Source organism: Acomys russatus, chromosome 2, assembly GCF_903995435.1.
Source record: "Acomys russatus chromosome 2, mAcoRus1.1, whole genome shotgun sequence".
NCBI lineage: Eukaryota > Metazoa > Chordata > Mammalia > Rodentia > Muridae > Acomys > Acomys russatus.
Genome location: NC_067138.1, coordinates 47,870,175 through 47,896,972, shown reverse-complemented (window position 1 = coordinate 47,896,972; position 26,798 = coordinate 47,870,175). Strand labels below are relative to the sequence as shown.

Genomic DNA, 26,798 nt, shown 5'->3' with positions numbered 1-26,798 from the left:
ATCCTCAGAAAGTATATGTATGTGTGTGTTATATATCATATATATTATATATCATATGCATCGTACTAGCTAGCTATACCATTTCCCAGTATATAGTGTACTACACATCCTACTTCATAGATAATACCTTGCCATATTCATTGCTATTCTATTCTAAATACTAGGAAATGGAAACAACCTAAATGTTCATCAACTGAGGCATGGATAATGAAATTGTGGTACCTATCCATAAAGAAATACTATTTAACTGTAAAGAAAAGTAAACTTGCAGGTAACTGTGTGGAACCAGAAAGTACTGATTGAAGCAACCTTGACACAGAAAGGCAAATTCTGGGACTCACTGCTGGACTCTTGATACAGTGCTACGAGTGGTATGGATCCCTACAAACAGGCCATCAAGACAGGCAGATCTGGACCCAGGGGGCCTGCACAAACTGTTGAACCAACCAAGGATAATGTATGCAGTAATCTTACACCCCCTGTTCAGATACAGCCAATGGACAGCTCATTCTCCACAGTTGTGGGGAGAGCAATGACTGCCTCTGACATGAACTCTGGTGCCCCCGATTTGATCATTTTCCTTTGGTGGGGAGGGCCAGTGTGCTCTCAGAGAAAAGGGAAGAAGGCTATCTGGATGAGACCTAATAGGCTGTGGTTATATGGTGAAGGAGGAGGTCCTCTTCTTTCAGAGGTCTTGGGGAAGAGAATAGAGTGGGGGATAAAAAAGAGAGGGTGGAAACAGGCAGATACAAGTGAAGGGATAAAATTAGGGTGTAATCTGAATAAATTATAATAAATTTACATTAAAAAATAAAGATAGTATCACTTCAAGAAATGTGAGGAGAGAGTAGTGCTAGAGAGGGGAATAGTGGGATACTAGCAATATGAAAGGGAAATGGGGGATTTAACTAGGTAGGGTGGTCACCTCAAAACGGAGAGGGAAGGAGGCAGACAAAGAACACTAAAGGTGTTTGAAAAGCCATAGGAACCATTATTTTATATTTATTTGAATTATACAATACACACAATTGTGCATATATGCATCCGTCTTTTGTGTATGTGTATGTGTGTGTGTGTGTGTGTGTGTGTGTGTGTGTGTGTGTGTGTGTCTACTTTCAATGAAGTTAGCTACTTAGGGTAATAATCCTCCCCAAGAGCTGTAGACTGACAAAAACCCCACTACCAGGCTTAAAATAAACACCTGCTTTGAAGTTATTGGTAAAGGAATTCCATGGGACTCTCAAAACTATATGGTCTAATGACATGCTTTGATTTTCTTCTCGAAATTAAAGACAAATCCCTATTGCTGAAGACACCATATAGTTTGGATACAAGACTCAGAAAATAAGAGCTGAATCTGACCTGAAAACCTCCTCCACAAGGACTACCTTTTATAGTACCAGAAGATGCTATGCAAGCTTTCATCAACAGTCATGTTCACATGTGATTCTTATGGAACACAATGACCAACATGGCAAGATATTTCTAAAGGTGAAGTAGTGGCACTTAAATATTAGAAGCAATCAATAGTTCTCTAAAGGAGAGTCAAGCCTACTCAACAAGAAGGAAGCCACACCTTGTACTAGAAACCTAGCTAACTATTCATTGCTAGTGAGATCTTAGAGAAGAACGTTGTGCGCCAGTTTACTAAACTAGCATAAACTTAACAGCATTCTAACTGCTTACCCTTATGTCTGAAGATAAATGTAATACCCATTCCTCATTTATAAAGCTTCCCTTTTCAGCAGACAGAGACCATTACAGGAAACCACTACTGGTCAAATCATAGGGATCAACTCATCATGGGCTGCCAAGCCCTGGTGGAGGCATCCACAATACACACACACACACACATAAAACCCGGGAAATATCACTTAAGAGTGGGCCAAAAGATTGCAAGAGCCAAAGCCCCAGGAAGTCTATTGTAAGGTTGTTTCTCCAAGAAATGGCAGGGAAGCTTCAATCATGATACTTCAACAGTATGGCTGCCTACATAAGACATTAACCATGACACTAGTAGATATACCATCTCAGAAAGGGGAAATATGAGATCCATCCTGAGACAATAAACCATGGACAACTAATGACTGCTGAGAGAGGGAGAATTAGTCTTCTTCCCCAGGGAGGTGGCCCCTAATGGCTTCTTCAGTACCAAGTGGTCATCACTGAAATCATGTACATAGAAGCAACTCGAAGTAGATCAGCAAATTTATGTATTTATACATTTATATGTACGTGTAACAATGATGATTGGAGAAAAAGAGACCAGAAATTTGAGAGGAAATCAAGAGGGAGAGGGAGAAAGTGGAGGAAGGGGAGAGGTAGGAGAATAAGGTAAATATATTTTGATTTTTAGTAATTGTGAGGGGAAAAGACATTGGGCAGTCAATAGCTTTCTTAGCAGAACATCAATAACACAGCAACTAGCACCAAGCATCAACAGATGGAAAACAGGTCTCTGCACGGCAAAGAAAGTGATCATCAGACCACAGTCCACAGAATGGGAGGCAATCTTTGCCAGCTACACTTCAGACAAGGGATAAATATCCATACTTTTTAAAGAATTGCAAAATTTACACACTAAGAAAATAAAACTGCCAACTGACAGACATGGTAGTTTTAACAGATCTCTCAGAAAGATATTCAACCTCTCAAGAATCAGGATTCTCATCATTTTAACAGTTCAAGAGAAAAAAACACTAATCTGCCAGGGCCTTTGCAGATCAATTATTCCTGGGCTGGGCTGGCGTTAGTGGTGGACGTAAAGAGCCTTCCTGGCAGAACTTCCCAACTCCATGACTCCCACAAGCCTTGCTCCCTCATCTTCAACATTATCATATTTCTTTCCATGACTTGTCTTCTTTCCACTTAATGTCTGGTCAGGTCTAGGTCTATTTTTTCTTTCTAGCTCCAGTTTTTCTGTCTTTCTCCTCCCACTTCCCTCTCCCAGCTCTGAGGTGAGGGATTTGACAAATATCTACCATTTAGACTCTTCATGTAATGTCTGGCTGTGGGTCTCTGCATCTCTTCCCATCTGCTTCCAAAGGAAGTCTCCCTGTTGATGGCTGGATAACACACTGACCTATGAGTACAGAAGAATAACATTAGGAGTCACCTTATTGATTTTTTTGACTAGTAGTGTTTGGTTTTACCCTAAGTCTCTGGGCTATCTAATCTCTTGTTCTTGGTTACTCAAGTAATGGCAGGTGGGGGTTTCCTCTTGTGGATGCAGGCCTTAAGTCAAATAAGATGTTGGTTGGCTACTCTCACAAGTTCTATGCTACCATGCCCCAGAATATTTTGTAGGCAGGACAAATTGTAGGTCAAAAGTTTTGTGGCTGGATTGATGTCTCCATTTCTCTTGGTAGCCTGCAGAGTACTTTGCCTAAATAAAGAGACTAAAATATAATGGTGAAGGCTCCATGAAGGTACCAGCTCAAATTCTCAATGTTTAACAAATTGTATAAATGTCATCCTAGAATGGGGCCCCTCTGTCAATCTGTGGAGAGCAGTCCTTTTTCTTAGCAGGAACAAGGGTTCTTTGGGAATTTTCAAGGGGCCTCCTTGGCCAACAACTCAGCTGAATGAAGCACAGTCATGCCACAGGAAGCCTCATCTGACTGAGATGCCCCATTACTAGGAGTCCTCATTAGGATCATCTTTATACAGCCCAAGAAGTTTTCACTACATTGGGGTTCCACATGATGGCTCAAATGCCCCACCACCCTTGTTCTGGATGTCATACCACAAACTCTTTGTCTCTCTCTCCATCCCATCTACACCTGACCTGACACCTTCCTTCTGTCTCCATCTGCCCCCAGCATGCCTCTGAAATCTATTCTATTTCCCCATCTCAAGAGAATTCATGCATCCCCACTAAGCTCCTCCTCTTTAACTAACCTCTCTGGATATAAAGATTATAGGATGGTTATCATTCGCTTTGTGTTGTTCTATTTGTTTCTATTTTATTGATTTCAGCCCTCAGTTTGATTATTTTTTACTGTCTACTCCCCTTGGGTGTGATTACTTCTTTTGTTCTGGAGCTTTCAGGTGTGCTGTTAAATCGCTGATATGTGTTCTTTCAATTTTTCCCCCCATTTAGAACCAGAACTCTCCTCTTAGATCCACTTTCATTGTGTCCCATAAGGTTGGGTATGCTTTGTGTTTATTTTCATTGAATTCTTGAAAGTGTTTAATTTCTTTCTTTATCTCTGTCATAACACATTTTTCATTCAATATGGAGTTGCCCCACTTCCATTAGTTTCCATTGTTTCTGCTACGGTTGATATCCAGCTATAACCTGTGGTGGTCTGATAAGGTGCAGGGTGTTATTTCAATTTTCTTGTATCTCTTGAGTCTTGCTTTGTTATTGAGTATGTGGTCAAATTTGGATAAATTCCCATGAGAAGCAACTTTTGTGTTTGGGTAATGTGTTCTGTAAATATCTGTTATGTCCATTTGGTTTATAATGTATATTAGCTCCAGCATGTCTCTGTTTAGTTTTTGTCTGGAGGACCTGTCCATCGGTCAAAGTGGAGTATTGAATTCTCCCACTATCAGTGTGTGAGACAGTGATTTAAGCTGTAGTTGTGATTCTTTTACAAACTTGTGTGCCCTTGTGTTTGGGGCATATATGTTAAAATTGACATGTTAACTGGGTGGATTTTCTCTTTGATAAGTATGTAGTATCTTCCCCTATCTCCTTTGATTAGTTTTAGTTTGAAGTTTATTTTGTTAGATATTAAAAAGACTACACCAGCTTGTTTCTTAGGTATATTTGCTTAGAATGTCTTTTTTTTTTTTTTTTTTTTCAGTTCTTTACCCATGGATAATGTTTATCCTTGATGTTAAGGTATGTTTCTTGGATGCAGCAGAAGGAAAAATCCTGTTTTAGAATGAATCTATTCTCTCGGTCTGTCTTTTTATTTTTAAATTGAGACCATTAGTATTGAGAGATATCAATGACCAATCTCGATGGTGGTGGCAGCGTTTTTGTATGTGCGAGTGTGTGTGTGTACGTGTGTGTGTGTGTGTGTGTGTCATCTTTTGATTTTGCTTGTGTGAAATTATTTGTTTCTGATGTTCTTATGTCTGTAGATAACATCCTTATGTTCGAGTTTTCCTTCTAGCAGCTTCTGTACGGATGGATTTGTAGAGAGATAGTTTAAATTTGGGTTTATAATGAAAGATATTATTTTCTCCATATATAGTGATTGAAGTTTCGCTGGTTATAGAAGTCTGGGCTGGCATTTGTGGTCTCTTAGAGCACGTTTCTCAACCTGTAGGACATGGCCTCTTCAACATCACATATCAGATAGCCTGCATATCAAATATTTATATCACAATTTTTAACAATAGCAAATTTACAGTTTGAAATAGAAACTAAGTAATTTTATGGTTGAGGATCAGCACAGCATAAGGAATTGTATTAAATGGTCACAAAATTGGAAAAGTAGAGAAACACTGTCTTAGAAACTGTGCACATCTGTCCAGGCTCTTCTAACTTAAAAGTCTCCATTGAGAAGTCAGGTGTTGTTTTAACTGAGAATCTCAAATCATTCTACTTTACCAGTGAATACTCAAGAGCCAGATATTCTCAAGAAAACCTGCTAGCTCCGAGAGGCAGAGAAAGCACCGAGCTGACCTTGCTACTCAGCTCACATCCCAATGGAGAAGGCCCAAAAGGCTTACTAGCTCAGCTGACAGCTCTGGAAGAAAAGACAAAAAAAAAAAAAAAAAAAAAACAAAAAAAACGAAGGCCAAAGGTTTGTTAGTTCAAAGCTCAAAAAGCCAAAGGCCAAGGAACTGAGGAGCTAAAGAGCTCTAGCTAAAACATCAAGCCCAAAGAAGTGCCAAAGATCTCTTTTACTCCTATGTGCTGTCTTAAGTACCTCAACCCAGAGTCCTTCCTACTCTTTAATCCCTGTCAGCTGGTTTCTTCTGCCTCTTGTACTATGGGTAGCTTTATTAAATCATGTGTACAGTTAGCTCTTGGAGTAAAGATGTGTGTAAGGCTGGCTAAACCACGCCTTAATCATCTGCTTATAATAAACAGAGAGTTCTTGAATTAAAGTTGTATTAGGGCTCAACCACAAAAAACAAGGATTTTCAGTTCAATCTCAGGGATCACAATGGGATCAATGACAGATTTTGACGGTTCACAATCTCAGAGATCAAATGTCCTGCAACAAAGTGTGATTTCATAGGTCTGCCATTATATGTAACTTGTTCTTTTTCCCTTGAATCTTTTAATATTCCTTTCATGTTCTGTATATTTAGTGTTTGGAATATTATGTGGTGAGAAGAATTTCTTTTCTAGTCCAATCTCTGAGGCATTCTATATGGTTTTTGTGCCTTTACAGGCACATCCTTCCTTAGATTAGGAATTTTTTCCTCTATGATTTTGATGAAAATATTTTCTGGCCCCTTGCCTGGTATTCTTCTCCTTCCTCTACCCTTATTATTCTTAGGTTTCATCTTTTCATAGTGTCTCAGATTTCCTGGATGTTTTGTGTCACAAATTTTTTAGATTTTACATTTTCTTTGACTGACCCATTTCTTCTATCATGTCTTCAATGTCTGAAAGTCTTCCATCTCTTGTATTCTGTTGGTGAAGCTTGCCTCTGTAGTTCCTGTTAAATTCCTAAATTTTTCACTTCCAGAATTCCATAAATATTTGTGTGTGTGTGTGTGTGTGTGTGTGTGTGTGTGTGTGTGTGTGTGTAAACAGAGAGAGAGAGAGAGAGAGAGAGAGAGAGAGAGAGAGAGTTTTATGGCTTCTGTTCCCATTTTCAGGTCTTAAAGTTTTGTTTCCTTCAACTAGTTATGTTTTCTTGGCTTTTTTAAAAAAGGAACTTATTTGTTTTCTTCAACTGTTTATGTTTTTAAAAGAGACATTAATTTCTTCTTCAAGGACCTCTATCATCTTCATATTGCTGCTTTTATTAGTTGTATTTTTGTGCTGTATCTAAGTATCTGGGATTTGGATGAATATATGTCTAGGTACTGATTTCTGGGGTTGTCTTTTGGGGGTGGTTTTTTTCCCTTTATTTCTGTTTCCTCTCTGGATTTTCTGAGTGTGGCTTGCCTGTTTCACTACCCTGCTCAGCTCATGTGTTCACCAGGAATGCCTGCTGGTGTTAGAAGATAGGATTTGGAGTGAGTTGGTTGGGAATGTCTTTGTGATCTATTTGGGATGGGGTCAAAGAGAAAAGAGAGGTCACAGTGGGTTCCTGCTGCAGAGCAGGGATGCAACTGGGAATCGGATATCAGGAGCAGTAGGGGAGGTATAAATCTACCTTAGGCCTACTTGCTGCCCTGCAAGGAGGGGCCCTTGAGTATCAAGCTGGGCCTGCTGAGATTGGGATCTGGAACAAAGCAATGAGTAGGAGGAAGGCCATTTGGAGGGGATGGCCTGTGGTATCCACTGGAAATGTGGGTAGCAGGGAAGGAAGGTTGTAGCTGGTGTTCTGTTGCAGCACCAGGGGATGAGACTAGGGCATTGGATCTGGGGAAACAGAAAGAAAAGAGATGGTTTGCTAGTATCCTATCTCTGTTATATATACTTTTAAGTAAGTAAATATAAATAGTATGTTTCCTTATAGCTTTTTCAAATACCCCTAGTCTTAATTTTACCTATTTCTTCCCTATCCTTCTGCACTGGGCTCCCTCCCCGCCCCCCGCCTTTTTCCCATTCTCCCATTCATAGTACCTGTATCCTGATATTTCTCTCTTTACACTCTCCCCACTGTCTCTTTTCACATTCCTGGGTTTTTTAGTTACTCCAGGCTATATTTGGATGTCTAAAGATTGGGAGCTTGGAGTTGCAAATTAGAGAAAATATGTGTTGTTTGTCTTTTCTGGCTCTTGGTACCTTAACTTAGTATCATCTTTTCTAGTTCCATCTATTTACCTAAAATTTTCATAACTTCATTTTTCTCTATAGGAGAATAGTATCCCATAGTCTATTTTTACCACATTTTCACTATCTATTTGTCGGTTGAAGGACATTTAGGCTATTTTCATTTCTTAGGCACTGTAAATAGAATGACGATGAACATGGCTAAGGAGTAGGATGTTGAGTCCTTTGGACATATGCCAAGGAATGGTATAACTGGGATTGTTCTTAGTTATTGTTGCTCTTTGACTTTTTTTTCAATTATGTAAATATTCTAGATATTAATCTTCTGTCAGATGTATACCTGACAAAGATTCTCCTCTATTGTGGGCTTTCTCTTTACTTCTTAGATTCATGGGTTCTACCTGTCAATTGGAAAACCATGTACTTTATATCTTACAGCACTAAAAGAAAGGATATCGAATGTTTCCATCATGGATACTGTATGAAGTATTAGGAGTTTGACAGAATTTAAATGTTATAAATGTATGCATGTGTTCAAGCATCACATAGTGTTTCATCACTGGTATGTAATTTTATGTTTTTCTGTCAAAAGACAATTTATGTATGAGTCTGAGAATGTGTAATAAATCATGAACACATTGTAGCTAAAGACAACATCAGCAGTTCACAGATTGTCTACATATCAACATTAACATGGTTTGCAGACAACTGCAGATAGCTATTAGAAATTTTTATAAAGAATAGGACTTCAGCTTCCCAAATCCATACAAGTTTGTTCTTCAAAAGAATCCTTTACAATCTAGAAAACAGCCATTTAGTGTTTGCTCTGATACTCTTGTCCAGTACATTGTTTAATGTTTCTCTGTAATGTCACAGACATAGGATAAGTCATGGAGGCTTTGCTTGACAAAGTCCCAGAGACCTCCAACTGTCCAGCCTGATCACTAGACATCTAGAACAGGTGTTGAGGCTTTACTTGACAAAGTTCCAAAGATCTCCAGCTGATGACCAGTGCCCTTAATTATTATGTATGGTCCAGGTACAATGTTGTTTAGAAATCTGCTATTTCTCCTAAAAACTGTTTTTGTTTTGTTTTGGTTTTTCTCTTCATTTCTCAGCCCTAAGGAAAATCATACAGGGAGAACTTTTTCCCACGGAGAAGGTTGAAAGTGGGCATCTGGCCAAAGGCTTGAGACAATGGTAGAGTTTTTTGTTCTGACTGTGAGCACCCAAGCATGATGGTCTGGGACTGGGAGTAGGGCAAGATTTTTCTTTAGAGAACATTTAGCTCAAGCTATGTTGCTATGACCAGCTTGTAACCACATTGGCTTTAGCCCGTGGAAATTTATGATTAAGCTGTCCCATGTATTGTTTAAAAGTAATGATCAGGTCACGCTGACCATTGCTTGAAGTTGACTGATTTTTGTTGTATGCTTTGTTGTAGGTTACAGGACTTTTTGTATTTCCTTGTTACTCTGTTTATTTTTTTATTGCCCTAGTGATTGCAAAGAAAAAGAAAAAAATCATGATGTTGTCTGCAATAAAAAAAATTGAACTTCATTTTAATAAAATACTGGGGTTGGCTAGAGTGAGATGGGAAACAGCAAGAGCTGCGGATAGATGGGAAACAGCAAGCAAGAAGAGAGATAAAAGATGGATGACAAGGAGCAAGGAGTCAGACAGCAAGCAAGACAGCGATGGGCACAGAAGATAAATTCTCCTGGGCTTTAAGACCTTCAGCTTGTACCATATATGCCTGAGTCTCCGAGTATTTCTTTTTTCCCTCTGCTCTTCATCTTCTCCTCAACAATTGGTTCCTCTAGCTAGTTGTTCAATCAATGATTAGCTTCCCTGACTTCATTCTTGGCCCAAGTAAAAGGCCAATTCACGGATTAGTCACAGTTCGTAAAAGCCCGACAAAAGACGTAACTCAGCAAGGCTGAGCAGGAATCTTGCAAACTAAAGGATTACTTGAGTCAGCTTTTAAAAGCAGGCCTTTAAAGCAGATTATAAAACGGCCTCTCCGGGAGGCCACGCCCAGCAGGGGGCGGCCACCGTGGCAGCCTCGCCTTTGCCGTTTGCGCGTTGCGTTAGCGCGGGTCTCTTGGCCCTCTGCGCGGCCCGTCTCTCGGCGCCTGAGGCCGGCGGAGGGCTGACGTGTCTGCGGTTTCCCGGTGTCGGTGTGAGCGAGGCAGTGATGGCGGACGCCTGGGAGGAGATACGGCGGCTGGCTGCTGACTTCCAGCGGGCGCAGTTTGCAGAGGCCGCGCAGAGGTGCAGGTCCCCTCCGGTGTGGAGCCGGCTTAGGCCCGGGACTCTGTCCCTTTCCCGCACTGCCTGCCGGGTCTCCGCGAGACCCCGGAGCCCGGCTGCCGGTAGAGGCGCTCGCTGCCCGGCCCGGAGAGAGCTTGCAAAGACCCCAGTGCTGAGCGCAGCAAGTAGTCTGTCCCTCCTTTAAGTCCTTTCTTACCTGCGGCCACAGATCCAAGCCAGAGCCATGCGCCATCTGTCATTTTTAGGGACTCACGGACCCTGACTTTTCTGCACTCCGCGAACCTTCGAAGGAGTGGCCAGAATAAACCGACTCCGCGCCCATGATTGCAGATCACGTATATAATACGAATAGATTTTTTTTTTCTCCTTATAAACAAGTTCTTGTAGTATTTTATTTCTACTGGACCTGATAACACTAGGCCTTGGATGGTGTTCTATAGCATTGACATACACATACTCAACACACCAAACAAACAACAGAGCCCAAACAGTCAGAAACCCAAGAAAACAAAATCTTGGGCAAGTAAGTGTGAGTAACTAACAGAAGTAATTATGGTTTTGCTAAGTCAGATGGCCTGCCTGTACACCAGCTGTAGCAGTAATACCACAGCCTGTGATTTTTTTTTTTTAAGAAAAGTTTGTTTTCATCTGAAAATTAAAGGCATAGCTGGTGTTTTCCTTCTTAAATTGTATGTCCACGATTTTGATATTTAAAGACTGAAGAAGGAATTAGAAAATAGCTTTAGAATCATAATACAGTGATGTGTACGAATTAAGTAAATAATTCAAGTGAATGTAAACTTGCTTACTCTGGAGTTTCTTGATTAATCAACATCATTATACTAATAAAGGACAGATTTTGCAATATAAAAGTTACTAAAAATTTTGCTTTCATGTACTTTTTTGTGGAACATTATCAAGATACTCTTAAACTTGTGGTTTCTCTCAGGTTGTCAGAGCGGAACTGCATTGAGATTGTGAATAAATTAATATCTCAGAAACAGCTAGAGGTAGTTCATACACTTGATGGAAAAGAATATATCACTCCAGCCCAAATCAGTAAAGAAATGAGAGATGAGCTGCATGTCCGAGGTGGTAAGTAATTCCTTAGTGTTATGCTTTGTTTTTACTAGAGTGTTTGGAGGAAAAGTACTAAAATCATAACTAAATAATTATATGGATGGTATAGGGCATTCTCCTCAGCTGCTCCTTTTTCTTTCCCCGTTGTGTTGAGAATCAGACTGGGACACATGCTAGGCAAATACTAGCACTGCACTCTAACCCTACTCAATCACTAACCAGATAATGAGCCTAAAATAGGTTCATGCACATTGACATGATCTTACAGGTTCACACAAACAGGATCTGAACTGTTTCCATTTAACGATTACCAAGTTTTCTTGTTTCAAATTAAATGTACTATATATCTGGATTAAAAAAAAAAAAAGTGTGCTAACTTACTTCATGACCCAGAGGTAGGCACCTAGTTGCCAGTGATCAGATATTTAATTGTAAATGAGGAATAGAGATTTCGTAAGATTGTAAGATTTCAAGTATTAAAGCTGCATTATTATTTTTTAAAATTTTTGTAAATCAATAAATAGCCTCAGGCTCATCATATTATATGAAGTGCAGTTTGTGCCATCAATCATAAAATGATGTTTTTCTTTGTATTTTTAAATTTTGAACAATGTATTAAGAAGACTGGGCACAGTTCAGCTTAAATAGAAATAAAACTTCATTAGATGCTATTAGAGTGTAACCTTGGCATTTTGTTTTTTATCTTCCTGCAGCGGTGCTTATAAAATATGAGCTGTGATTTGTAATATTTAACTGACTTTCTCTTCCTGACAGACACTTACTTTTCAATTTCAAATAATGGGGAAATCACCTTAATTTAGTTGCAGATATATCCTTAGGTCATTTTAGATGAACTGAATTGTGAGAGTTGAGTGCCTCCCAGAAGTGTGTCCACCCTGTGTCAGCTGATGTCCATAACTGGTCAGATGTGATAAAAACAGCATTGAGAACAGTATTGCCTGTGGCTTTAACTATGAAGGTTGAGTAGCTAGGGATTTGTATCTAAATACCTCAGTTACAGTTACAGTTATAGTGGCCCTATGCCCTTTGTAGGACTTGGACTGATCACCACTGTCTGTTAGAATTGACGCTTTTTGGCTTTACATCTGTGTAATTTATATTCCTGTCTTTTGTTCAAAGGCCGAGTAAACATTGTTGACTTACAACAGGTAAATTGATACGTTTTGCTTTGATTTCTTAAAGTGTTCTAAATTTCTAATGCTATACATGTGTTCAGTTCCTTTCTAAGTATTCACCAATATGGCTGTCATAGTTGGGTTGGTATCTGTGAAGAAATAGCTGTGGATCCTTCGCTAAGGCCTGGAGCTGATTTTTCTTGGTTGAGTTGTTCATTCTTTACAGATAAACTCAACAGTTTTTACTTCATAAAATTTTAAGGTTTATATAATTCGGGGAGAAAAATCACTAGGACTTCATATTTATTTTAGTATATAGAGAATAATAGAGAAATAGTAAAAAATATTTTCAAGATTTTATTATATATACCATGTTGTGTCTGCCTGTATACCTGCATGCCAGAAGAGGGCACCAGATCTCATTATAGATGGTTATAAGCCACCATGTGGTTGCTGGGAATTGAACTGAGGACCTCTGGAAGAGCAGCCAGTGCTCTTAACCTCTGAGCCACCTCTCCAGCTCCAAGATTTTAAAAAGCATACATGACCACCTTGGTCACTAGAAAATCTTGTCTGAAATGGTATGCTTTATGTAAATAGAGCTCATTGCTTAATATATAATAATAATATATAACTTAATAACTTAATAAATAAAATAAATAAATATATAAATAAATAAAAACTTAATAATAAAAAGTTTTCCTGGAAAAACTGTAATTCTTCAGAATCCAAAAGTAAATAAATAAGCAATGGGGCTTCTTATTTCTATTTGACTGACACTTTATTAGTTTGAAATATACATATATATGTTTTATACATCTATCATAGACACTTGTGTGTGTGTGTGTCTGTGTCTGTGTCTGCAATGTTTCACTCTGTGCCCCTGTTTTGCCTAGACCTGGTTGTATAGCCCACGCTGACGTTGAACTTCTGGCTGTCCTTATGCATGTTAGGATTGTAGGTGTTTGCCACCATACTCAGCTCTCAGTAGTTTAAAACAATTCCAAATTTAGCTAAGAATGAGTATAAAAGTATAATTCTAAATGTATAATTTCAAACTTAAGAACTAGCGCCAACTTTACATAATTTCTGTCTAATTCTAGGTTATCAATGTGGATCTGACTCATATTGAAAATAGAGTCAGTGACATTATTAAATCAGAGAAAAATGTCCAGATGGTGTTGGGACAACTGATAGATGAGTAAGTGTAACATTTTCCAGAACTTTCTTTCCTTCTTTGAAGTAGTGTTTACATTTGGGCCAGTCAGATCCAGTTAGGCTTTTTGTTTCAAGCTTGTGTGATACAGAGTTTCATTATAAAAGTCATTCAATGTTAAAAGTAAGTACTAATTATGGGGAGTACATATACATAATATAAATCTTAATTTTTCTTATTAAAGCAATAAAAAACATAACTTATTTTTTGTCGTGAATTAACTGAACTCAAAGCAAATGTGTTCTAAAACCATTAAGGTGAAATGACTATAAAAATTTCTATTGGAGGGATGGCTCAGCAGTTAAGAGCACTGGCTGATCTTCCAGGGGACCTGGGTTCAATTCTTAGCACCCACATGGTAACTCCAGTTCCAGGGGATCCAATTTCCTTATACATGCAGGCAGATCACCAGTGCACATAAAATAAAAATAAATTAGTTTTTAAAAATCATTGGCAGAAGAAAAACTACCATTTTATTAACCTTATATTTAATTATGTCCATGAACAAAAAATAAGCTGTAGAATCTGAGCAATAAATGATGCTCTTTCGCACCCTGGTCATTATTTGGGGGCCTAACGTACTCAAACAGAAAAGCATGAAAGGGAAGGACTATAGAAGGAAAACATTTTTGATGTTTAAAAAAAACAAAACAAAAAACTGTTCTTCAATGTTAGGAACTATCTGGATCGGTTATCAGAAGAGGTGAATGATAAATTGCAAGAAAGTGGTCAAGTAACCATCTCAGAACTGTGTAAAACCTATGACCTTCCTGGGGACTTCCTGACACAGGTACTTTTTTCCTCTAATAGTGTAATAAATTTTTTAAAATCTTGGTGGGGTACAGGGGCAGAATTAGGTGTTTTTAAATAAGGTCCAAGTGGATGCACCTCAAAGCCATGTATTTTGGGAGTATATCCTATTTGATAGCTTTGAAGAAACTGTTGGAAATGATTATAGTTATCCCAAGCCCCAAATCACAAGACACCTAAGAGCAGGATAAATTCTAGGACTATCTTGATGCCACAGAAGCACATGTGTACCACAGGCGCATGGATGGGCTTAATACTTAGGGTAGCCACTGTTTAGAAACTAGCTAGGACATAGACAGTTTTGGTACAATTGGTAAATAGTATATCAGAGGGGGGTAAAGGTGAGGGCTGCTGCTGAATATTTTTCAATGTAAACCATCTTCAGCAAAGGATTTTCTTACCCAGATGTCACTAGTACTCTTTTTTGTTGTCATGTTTCCTCCTCTGAACCCTGACTATGCCAGGAGAACAAAGAATCTCACATATTCTCTAACTTTAGGTATTTGTGTTGATACTAAATTTCAGTATCATGACTGTAGTACAATAACAATGTTACCTAAAAACTGAAGCTATATGTTGTTTGTGTTTTTAAAGTCATTTGTTTTTAAGTCCTAAGTTTTTAAGGTTATAAAGTCATAGATGTTCATGAGCTTCAGTAGAAAACCCATAGGCTTTAGTGTGAAACAGACTGGATTTGAATCCTATCGATGACAGTTCTTAGGTAACTGACATTAAGAAAATTGTTGTTTCATCTGTATGGTATTGCAAGTGCCATATCTTTTGAGAAGGAATAACTGTATCCTTTCCATACACATCAATGAGATATCTAATGAAATGTTAGCACAAGGGCAGCCCTAGAAACAGGAGTTTGTTTTTAATTTGCTGAAATAAAGAAACAGACAAATATCATTTTAACTACTGCTTAATTTATTGTACTATTACAGTGAATAGACACCATGAACGAAGCAATTCTTATATAAAAAAAAGGATTTAATTGGGGGCTTACTTTCTGTTTCTGAGAATTAGTCCATTGTCATGTCAGGAAGACGCATGGAAGCAGGCAGATAGGACTGATCCACAGGTAGGCAGAGACAGACAGAGGACGGACGGATGGACGGATGGACATTGGCTTGGCTTGGACTTTTAAAGCCTCAAAGCCTATCTCCAGTGACACATTTCCTAATCCTTCCCAAAAAATTCTTTAACTGGGAACCAAGCATTCAAATATATGAGCCTGTGGGTGTCATTTTTCCTTCAAACTACCACAAATACCATTCACCATAAGAAAATCTAACTTTAGAAAGTAACCAAACCATTAAGTACATGAGACTAGTTCATAGTATATATGTGCTCTCTCACTTGTATTAATAGAATAAACTTTCCTGGTAGTATTTAAAACACAACTTCGAGAATATACATGTCTTACAAAGAATTTCTGGGGTCTAAGTTCTATTTTACCTGAATAACTAGAAAACATAGAAAGTCAAGCTTAAAAATTATAAGGCTTAGACCAAATGGTTTCTTTTATAACTGTGCTCCTGGATACTTGAGAGTTTCCAGCTCTATTTTCTGAATATCACAAATGTGTTTCTAAAAGCTAATTATATTTTTCTTTGTTGTAAAACTATCAAACCAACTTGAATACTTCCACTTTTGGCTGAGGGTGGGGATGGTGTTATAAAATATGTCCAGACTTATTTCAGATAGATTTGTGTTAGTATCCAAAGGTCCAAAGAGAGTCTTCTCTAAGACCCATCTTGCTATGTGTATGTTGAAAACCATTTATATCTAGAAAATTGAATAATCAATCATTTTTATTTTCCAAGGGAAATAAATATTGTAAACAAGGGCCATTACTATAGTTAATCCTCTATCAATTAACTAATAATAGTCAATGATAATTATTATAGCTAATGCTTTTGGTATGTTTCTTAACTTTACTGTGAGACAATGATGCTTTCTAGATATTAATCCACCATTTTAGTTTATGTATCATGTTATTTGTGCAGTTTAAATTTGTCACAGCATAGAGCATGAATTGAGTAGGATTTTCCAAATGCATAATTTAATTTTGTTTTTTCAAATTAGTAAAAATTGACCTCTTATTCCCAGGCATTAACTCAGCGACTCGGTCGAATTATCAATGGCCATATTGACCTTGATAACAGAGGAGTGATTTTCACTGAGGCATTTGTAGCTCGCCATAAAGCACGAATCCGTGGACTCTTCAGTGCTATTACTCGGTAAACAGTGTTTTGAAGTGTGTGTGTGTGTGTGTGTAGAGAGAGAGAGAGAGAAAGAGAGCGAGAGAGAAAGAGAGCGAGAGAGAGAGAGTTATACATTTATTTGACCTGATTTACGTTTTTTCTAGTAGCTGAATCATCTTGAAACAAGCAGAGGGAGAGCGTCTCTGAAATGGGACTATAAAGCCTCCAGGGTCCCAAAACTCAGCCTGTGTCCACCAATAGCACCTTCCTTTCCCTGCTCCAACAGCTTTCATACTTTTATAGAAAACAGTTTAAAATCTGATGCTGATATCACTATGTAAAAAATCACCCTGAAATCATGGAAAGTCCATGCAGTTATTAAAATACAATCTGGGTCTGTTGTTCTGTTATGTAGCAGCCACATGATGTGGGGCAGATAAGTCAGTAAGCCCACCTTACTTGGAATTTAGATGGACTGTTCTTAGGACTGTTGTTAGTAAAAGTCCATAGTTTTAAGAAATAGCATTGTTACTTTAGAAAGGCACATTTCAAGACTAAGAGTCTAAAATATTTATATATATTTAAATATAGAATTCAGAAAGCCTACATTTTTAGTTATCATCTTAGCTGTCATATCAGTTTCTTCTGAGTAGCTTTGTGTCTCATCGGGATTTGAGATGTCCAGATCTTTCATTTCAAACAACTCTCTGGATGGCATATTCCACTCCATCTAGTAGTCTGCTCATTCTTCTCCTTTAAGGCCTCTTCTCAAGACTGATTCTATATTCACTGTTCATTTTTTTTTACCCTCTTTCTCTTCTCAAGCCGACTGTCTGGTTCCTACCACGCAGATTGTCAGTATCACTAATCTATTATCTATTTCTGTCCTTGTTTTACTTATCTTTGCATCAGCATTTAACTGCAGACACTTCTTTTAGATAGGGCAGCCATAGTGATTTTTTCTTTGTCACTTAACAACAATATGCATTTACTGAGCACCAAACACACAGAAGGCAAGGGGAAAACAAAAGATGGGAAGGTTTGGAGGGGAAACTTATAGTTTGGTGGAACAAATTTCTTCTTTTTTCTTTTTTTTTTTTTAATTCTTTAATAATTTGGAATTTATAGATTAGAGAGTTTTTCTATGACCAGTAGAGAAATTGCTCAAATTTTACCACAAACAATTTAGTCTGTATTTTCTACAAAAAAAGTATTATCCGATACAATATAATATAGAACTCGTAGTCAAAAAAATTAACATTGATATATAGACCTTTTTAGCCTTTGGATTCACTTTGATACGCAGATTGCTTTAGCACTGCCTTTCTGGCCTGGTCAGGTTCAGTTGAGAATCACGAATTTCATATAGTTGTTACAAGTCTTTGGTTGCCTTTAATCTGGAACACCTGTTTGGTCTTTCCCAGGCTTTCCTTGATATTTTAAAGGTCACAGATCAGTTATTCTTTAAAATGTTAAGTTATCTTGTTGTTTGGTGGTTGGTTTGTCTATGTGTCAGTATTTAAGTTGCCCATCATTGACAGGAATACACAGAAGAAACACTTCATTCTTCTAATTAAAATCTTGGCAGGTGGTGCACAATTTAGATTGGTTTCAATTACTCATGAGTGTGTTAGTTGATAGATATAGTTGATAGAATTCTTGTAAAGCTACTTGCTTTCCTTTGTAAAAAACACAAATAGTCATGTGCAGGGATATTTTAGGGCCCTGTATCCCATTCTTCCTTAGATTTAATGTTTGTTAGTTTAATTGCTTATGTCATTGGAAACTTAGTGTTCCCTAAATTTGTTACTTGACTTTAACTTGCTATAAATTGCATTTTCGAATCACCCTTGGTTTTGCTAGTATTGGCCCTCAGGCTGGCTTTTGACCTGCCAACCCCATCATTCATGGGTGGAGTACTTTTTTTCTGATACAACAAAGTGTTTGCTGTTCAGTTCACACTTCCTTGCCCCACCCGGCTTGTCTAGCCATTTCTCCAAGGCCGCTGGTTCTTCTCTTGGAGTGGACTGTGTAGGCCGCTGGTCCTTCTCTTGGAGTGGACAGTGTAGGCCGCTGGTTCTTCTCTTGGAGTGGACTGTGTAGACACCAACTCGTAGTTAGTTGTTCTTCATATGATTTGCCTCTCACTGTTCTTTGGCCCTCTTGGTGGACAATTTGGAGGATTCACTGACCCAGGTATGCGTACTTAGCATGCATTGCCCTTCATGTCTTTACTTAATTTACATTAATTCCCATTATGATTTGTTGCTGCTATAGGTTCCCCCATGTACTCTATCCTCCATGGGTTCTGACCACCCATATGCAATCTCCCTGCAAAAGCAATTAAGACTTGGTCTTTAGGGGGAGCAGAACCGAGAAGCTATTTAGTAGAGATAGAGGAAGACAACTTTGTAACTTTTGTGTCCTTTGAATTTATCATTTAGTCAAAAACTAAAATTATTCTTCTATTAATATATTTGTCTTTTATATTTTGCTGATTACTGTAGAAGTATAAATTCTGTCACAATCAGCAGGTTTTTTCCAGTTGCCCTGAGATACTGTCAAACTACAGAATAAAACAAATTCTAAACCTGAAAAAGAACTGCTGAAACCCATGGCTTCCAGATAATACATTTAATTCGTTATATCTGTATAATAGCTGGAAACTAAGGAACTACTGTATTTTTCTGGTCTGAAGTCATGTGCATCCACAAGATGATGTTGGCAGCTGTTACAGGCAGCTGGAAGAACAGGAAGTCAATACTAAGATGAGAGGAATATGTAGGCACACTAGTCATGTTCTGTTCCAAACAAAAATAAAAATTCATCAGACAAAAAAAACCTTAGAAATTTAGTACATTTATTGAATACCCAGAGTGAGTAATACCTACAAGGTCTAAGGTGGACACCTTTAAAAAGCTATTTTTGTTTCCTCACAGGAACAGAGCACACACAAAGTAACATGTAAGCAGGTTATGATGATTACCATAAGGTAAACTGATCACACTGGAACAATTAATTTGGTGATCTGAGTAAATTTGGGATCAAACAATTTAAAATAAAACAAATTGATCCACATGAAATTCTGTTAAATGAGTTAACCAAAATTCTCCAAACATAGAAGCTTTAAGTATTTCGTTCATTTTTAAGTAAGTGTTCCTATTTTACCAAATTTCTTCCAGGATTTTAAAGAAAATACAGTATGACATTCTAAATAGTCAGTAAGGCATTAAAAAGTTGGAATTAGGCAGGGGGCGATGGCATACTCCTGTAATCCCAGCAGTCAGGGAGGCAGAGGCACGTGGATCTCTGTGAGTTCGAGGCTAACCTGGTCTTCTAAACAAGTCCAGGACAGCCAGGGCTACACAGAGAAACCCTGTCTTGGAGGGGACAGGGTGGAGGGAGGGGCAGCTAGAAAAGTTAAAGGAGTTTGAATATACATAAAAATAGAAACTGACTGGAGAACAAGGATGATGGCTTAAAATTAAAAGAAATAAAATGGTTACTTTAAAAACTCTAAGTAGTGGAAAGCCACTAAACATGTTCAGGTGACATAGTGCACTAGGAAATCAGGGAATCTAGACACGGTAAATGTACAGGTTGTCGGGAGATCCTACAGCGTTTTGCACAAGAGACATGAGCATCCTTGGATTTCAGTGTGCTGCAAGTGAGAGCAAGGAGAGTCCTGCATCACAAAAAGGATTCAGAATAGAGACTGAGCTGGGCTATGAAGAGAGACTGATTGCTGTATCTGGGAGCAAGTCTGGTCAAGTCTCTAATATTTGGTATAGCTTTGCCATTATTGTTTTCCTTTAAATTAATTGGTGTTTTCTTTTAATAAACTCCAGTTCTTATTTTTTTTAATCATATACAGTTGCATGGTGACTTAGTTTTGGTTTTTTTTTTTTTTTAATTTCCCATAAAGGCCTACAGCAGTGAATTCTTTGATATCAAAATATGGATTTCAGGAGCAGCTCCTTTACTGTGAGTTTTGTTTACATTTGTATTACCTGGGTTGTGGGGGTAACTTAGTAATAGAGTGTTTCCTGAGAATGCATGAGACCAGGCTTTCATCCCCAGCTCTGAGAAAAAGAAAGAGGAGTGGTGAAGCAAAAGGGCATATGAGAGTGGGGACCAGAGGAAGAGAGGTGGTTCAGTTCTGTTTCATTATTCACACAGATTTGGAAGTATCAGTCTAACATTGGGTAGATTCATTTCTTTGGACCTCAGGAGGGTATGGCTAGAGGATACTGATGAGGATCCTGTGACATAATAAAACTATATTAGGAACACAGAGAGGAGAGGTATACTCTAGGGTCACACGGTTCTCTTCAAGGGCATACATTTAATGCCCAAGGACTTCCCTGCAGACTCTACCTCCTATAAGCTCCAGTACCACCTCTGTAGGACCTAGAAGATACTCGGTACCCGAAGTATAGCACTGCTTTCCTGACTGCTAATGAGATACAGTCGTTTATTTTCTCATTTTCTTTTATATTACAATTGTGTCATTTCTCTCTTTCCTTCCTGTCCTTCAAACTGCCCACATATTTCTCCTTGCTCTCTTCCAAATACCTGGCCTCTTTTTTCATTAATTGATTGTAGTGGTGTGTGTATGTCTTTTTCGATAACTAATTAGGGTGCTGTTCCCTGGGGAAGACTTTCTCTTTCTCTCAGCATTTCTTAGTTGACTGTATTAGGTTAATGCCTTCTTTGCTTTTTTTTCTAACCAAATTAACATGGCTATTGTTGTAGGCAAACACGTTGGTAAGATTTTGACAGTCCTAGGAGATACAACTTCACAGTAAATTTCCTGCTCCTCTGGCTCTTAGAATCACTCCACCCTCTCTTCCACAGTGGTCCCTGAGCCTTATATACAAGAGTTGTGTTATGGATGCCCATTGTGACTGAGCTCCAAAGCTCTGTGTTCTGATTGCTTGTGTTTTTCTATAATGGTCTCAGTGGGTTGGAGAAATCGTTGATGAGGTGTGAGGACTATACTGTGGTTAGGACCAATATATAGAAAGGAGTTGGGGTTGTGCTGATTTAATAAAGTGGTGATTGTTGGTTCTTCTCCAAGATCCATGACTTCATTGGCCCCAGGTACCATAGTATGAGGCACAATTTCCCTCTTATTGAGCATACATAGAGTCAGATTAGTGTTCAGATTAGCCCTAGATTTATGAGGGTGGAGAAGATGATAATGAAATTTATGCCTAATATGTATTCAGTGCTTATAATATGCCAGTTGATGGTAGCACTTTGCTTGAATACAGCAGCTTCATGAGATAGGGATTGTTATTGTCCCCATTTCACAGAAAAGAAAATAAAGGCCTGAGAGAAATTATTTGCCCCATATTTTATAGTTAGTAGATGGTAGAGTTGAGGTTTGTCCTTGGGCCCTAGGGCCACAGAACCCATCCTCTAAGTTGTGGCGTTTCCTTCAGCATTACGAGTGGTTGGCATGCTGCTTCCTGTCATACAGAAATGTAGTAGCCACGGGAAGTGGTCAGTGCTTGACTTCACATTGCTGATTCTAACATGGCCTAGGGCTTTGGCTCTTCTAAATATTAGAAAACTGAATGTAATCCTAGTGACTAAATAGTAACTGTTCTTAACCTATCTGATCACCTGCTTTATATCAAGTTATAAAATAAATGATGGGATGCTGACTTTTTATTAAGTTTTTAACTAGCATACAAAGTAATGGGCTTTATTATGGATATGTGTCATATTTTGTTCTTAGTTGTCTTTCACGTCCATTTCCACTAATCTGTCTCACTGGTCCCCTGCCTCCCCCAGAAAGTTCCCTCCCTCTTGCTTTATGTGACATGGACTCCATTACCCCTCTTCCTTCCCACTCTCTTATGATGCTCCATCCTCTCCCATGGTCTCTATTTCTGGTTTCATGGTCAGAGTGTTGAGCTTTATTCAAAATAACTCAATGTGTACATATTGTCTGGCTTGAGTTACACTGGTTTCTAAGTTTTCCCTGAATTACAGTCTGAGTAGTCCCATAAATATCAGGGATTTTTGTTTGTTTGTTTAAACTGTAATTTTGTGCATGGTGTTTAAATTTTAAATTATCTTTTAAAACCATAAAGTTTAGGAAGACTGACTGAAAAGTATTTGAGCTTAAAGATGTGCCCCTGTCCTGATGTGTCTGTTATGTGTATTTGCTTTAAGCTGTGCTTGAAGAACTCGTTAGCACTGGACGCTTACGAGGCACTGTGGTTGGCGGACGACAGGATAAAGCCGTGTTTGTCCCTGACATCTATTCCAGGACACAGAGTACCTGGGTGGATTCCTTTTTCAGGCAGAATGGCTATCTAGGTAACTATGTTTTTCTTTTCTGCAAAATTAAAATTTCCTCCTAACACTGAAATAATATTAGAAAGTATTATACTGCATATTCCACATGTGTTTTTCTGTGGGTGACTAGATAGAATGCCATGGTTCCCTTTGACTGCAAAAGTTGTCACTTTCTTTAAATTCTATGAGACTTAGGAACTGAAGTTAATTCCATTATTACTGAAATACTGAAATTTTAAAATGCCCAAAGATGATATTGACAGTTACTAACTTTCAATATGCACAAAGGTGATATAAATTTTAACTTTTTATCCCCAAAAGTAATTATCATTTGTTTAACATGGTGTGCTTATTGTTTTATTAAGGTACTCCTTCTCAGTTACTTTACCTTACTTATTGACTCTCAGCTTTGCTATGCTTACTTTATCAGGTATTTACTACTCAGAAACATCAATACTATTCTAACCTGTATTTCCGAGGTTCTGCCATGATTTCAGTGAAGTAGACTGATGGATTTAAAGCAGTGGCCACTTTATCTGCTGAATACAGGCCCGATGAAGCTGCATAAAAGGGCATAGTCTTAAAAGTTTGTGAAGAACGGTTTGGTTTGAACACACTCAGATACAGGGCTTTGCTTATGTTCACTAGATCTCTGATGATTTGCATTTTACTTCTTCAACCACAGATTTAGGTTAGAACTTTCTTTTAGTTTTCTTAATAACTGCAGTGCCTTCGATACCTATATGATCCGTAATTCCGAGTCTGTTATGATAAATCGTCTATTGTAGGGGCTGGCTATGCCCTATTGTATCATGATACATTTTGAAAAATAAAATTCACCCCTAAATTAAGCAAAATAGATTAGAGTTTTGATTTTTTAATTTGAACCATTTCCATTTCCTTTACTGCTATTTTTCATCGTATTGCTCTGTGGTCCTGTTTTCCTTTGGCCCTTCAGTTGGACTAGGGGTCCCACAACTTGTGTTGAAGGAGCACTTGAAGCAGGTCTCCTACAGAGATCTTTAATAATAGACATCTCAGGTAGCAAGCTACACTGTGTTTCTTGTGTTTTATTCCTCAGAAAATAATGGAATACGTTACACTCACAGTCAAAGAACGGGCTTGTGTATAACGTAAATGTTTATGAGGCTTCTGGAACATGTGAGTGACTGATAGTTCTATTCAACTTTTTTGTGTATGTCTAGAATTTGATGCTTTATCCAGACTTGGAATCCCAGATGCTCTGAACTATATAAAGAAAAGATATAAGAACACACAGCTCTTATTTTTGAAGGCAGCCTGTGTTGGTCAAGCACTCGTGGACCAGGTGGAAGCATCAGTAGAGGAAGCCATCAGCTCGGGCACGTGGGTTGATATTTCTGTACGTTTTACCTTTTTCTCTTATTTTTGTTTAAGCCAGTGATGAGTGATGTTTTACTAAGATGTGCCTGCCCATTGTAGAAACAGGCCATGTAAAGATAATCTTGCCACTGGAGGTAAAAATCTTGTGGGCATTGTTACAACAGAATCTTTATTATTTTTTGGCTTATGGTGATGTTTTCAGAGTACATAATCCAAATCAGAATTCTCTAAATCTCAAAAACAAACAAGAAAATATTATAGTAACCATATCAGTCCTGTTAGTGAAGTTAAGGAGATCTTACAGATCCATAAATGACTTATCTTTCCAGTAGATGTGACAGTTATCCTGATAAAACCAACTTCAGGGTGAGCAAGGTTGATTTATCTCAGAATTCCAAGTTGCCCATCTATCGTTATGGGAACTTGCTGATCGTAGTGCATCCATAATCTAGGGCAGAGAACAAACTAGTGCATACATGCTTCCTGGTGCTTTATTTCCTTTTTTTCTTTTTATCCAATCCAGGACCCAAACCCAGGGAATGGTGCTGCTAACATTTAGGCTGAGTCTCTCTTATTAATTAACACAGTCAAGGCAGTCCTCCATAGCCATGCCCACAGGCCAACCTGATCTAGATCGTTTCTCCGTGAGACTCCCTTCCCAGGTGCTCTACATTGTATCAGTGTGTCAAAGTTAGCAATTGAAAGTAACCCCTACAATGTCTTACCCAAGCTTGTACAACTGCCCTGGCCTCAGCCATCCTGGCCTATCTGCTTATCCCTTCTCCAGTAATCTCTGCTAATGTGTTAGATAAACTGCTTTAGCACTGATAGTGCTTTCTTCATTATTCAAGCTTCACCTGCCCTTTATTATTCCAAAAAGACATGTAAGTGTGGGTAAAGGAGACCAATCTGTCCTTTTTAATCAAAACGTAGAAGTTTTTATAAGGTAGAAAGACTCCTGCAGTGGATACCAATATTTTTGAGGCATCTTTATCCATATAGCAGGTTTTAGGTAGTTTCTGTGTGGTAGGTGTTCGGTAGGAGCCTCCACCTCGCCCCTGTATGGTCCAGGAAGCCCCAGTGCCCCTATCTATTTCTCTCTCTCTCTCTCCAACCCCACCAGCACTGAAAAACTCCAAACAAAAGAATGGCACCAAAAGCTCAGTTCCACATGACCTTTCCACCCAAGTGCCTGCCCAGGTGTCCAGCTTCTGACCATACTCAGGCACAGTCCCAGCACCCGGCCAGCGTGGCATCATTCCTTACCTAAGGTCTATAAATCCTCCTTGCCTTAGCCTGTGCACAGGACTTCCCCACCCCCATTCACTGGGACCAGCGCCTAATAAACCTGCATTTATTTACTTTTCTTTTGGTCTGATCTAGCCTATATTGTATCAGTGGAAAACTTACTAGTAGACACTGTTCTGTATACTAGAAATATGGTAGTGTCTTCTCTTAGGACAAGCAGTTCATAGGGAGAGAGATATAAAATAGTAGTTCAAAATAATAATTCCGATGACAGAGCTGAAAAAAAGCTTTGTAGGGTAAAGTTTTCAGGATTTACTGGTGAATTGTTTGTGAGTTTATAAGAGAGAAGCACAGAGGGGTCTTATAGGTTCTGGTCATAGTTTTCCCAACTTGCTATTCCTATAGTACATGCAAGTAGGGATACTGGGTTTAAAAAAAAAAAAAAAAAAAAATGGCATCTGATTCTAGAGCTCTAAGTGGTGATAGAACCAGAAAAATAGATTGGGAAGTTATGCTCATAATTATTTCTGAAACCCACTGCCTTAAATAAGACCACTTGAGGGAAATTACACTAATGAATATATCTACACACATATATGCATGCTGTACCTATGAAAAAGATAAAGGTAGTTTCCTGCATTCCTCTCATTTTTATTTTGCTTGTAATTCTAGCCTCTGCTGCCCAGTTCTTTGTCAGTTGAAGATGCTGCTATGCTGCTTCAGCAGGTGATGAGGGCATTCAGCAAGCAAGCTTCGGCTCTAATCTTTAGTGACACAGTTGTGGTCAGCGAAAAATTTATAAGTGACTGTACAGAACTGTTTAGCGAACGGATGCACCAAAAAGCTGAAAAGGTATTCCAGTTTTTCTTCCACTTGCTAATCTTAACAGTATTTTCTTTCTCATTAGGATCATCGGATATCTTTTTGGAAATGCCACAGTCAGTCTGACCGCAAGGAATATCATTTTTTGTTTGTTTGTTTTATTATTCCTTTTCTTTATCTTCATTAAAACCTGTTATAAGTTAGAGAACTAATTTTACAAATTAAAATCTTATCAACAAAATGACATAGTTTCAAAGAAGTTGTGAAAGGATTTGAGCCACTGTTAAGGCATTGAAATATGTAGCAGTGTTACCTATACGTAAATCAAGTGATAAGAGAGAGATCAAAGAAAGAAAAGCAGTGAGCATATTTTTAGTTCAAAGCACACTAAATCGCGCGAAGCCTCAATAATTTTACATGGTTAGAATAAACAGGGTCATTCACCAAGAAAAGAAATGTTGTTATTATCA

At 38.3% G+C, this 26,798-nt stretch overlaps 1 protein-coding gene across 1 annotated transcript in view; it reads left to right on the top strand.

Annotated features, from left to right (window-relative positions):
- The first annotated feature begins 9,969 nt into the window (after positions 1-9,969).
- The window catches only part of Ufl1 (UFM1 specific ligase 1), a 31,955-nt gene continuing 15,126 nt past the window's right edge, over positions 9,970-26,798 (top strand). The window contains exons 1-10 of the mRNA XM_051161036.1: positions 9,970-10,135; positions 11,085-11,230; positions 12,356-12,384; positions 13,455-13,552; positions 14,243-14,357; positions 16,490-16,620; positions 20,510-20,568; positions 22,771-22,917; positions 24,102-24,277; positions 26,179-26,358. Of these exons, the coding sequence (XP_051016993.1) occupies positions 10,059-10,135; positions 11,085-11,230; positions 12,356-12,384; positions 13,455-13,552; positions 14,243-14,357; positions 16,490-16,620; positions 20,510-20,568; positions 22,771-22,917; positions 24,102-24,277; positions 26,179-26,358 (1,158 nt within the window). The 5' untranslated portion in view covers positions 9,970-10,058. The remainder of the gene's footprint in view (positions 10,136-11,084; positions 11,231-12,355; positions 12,385-13,454; positions 13,553-14,242; positions 14,358-16,489; positions 16,621-20,509; positions 20,569-22,770; positions 22,918-24,101; positions 24,278-26,178; positions 26,359-26,798) is intronic.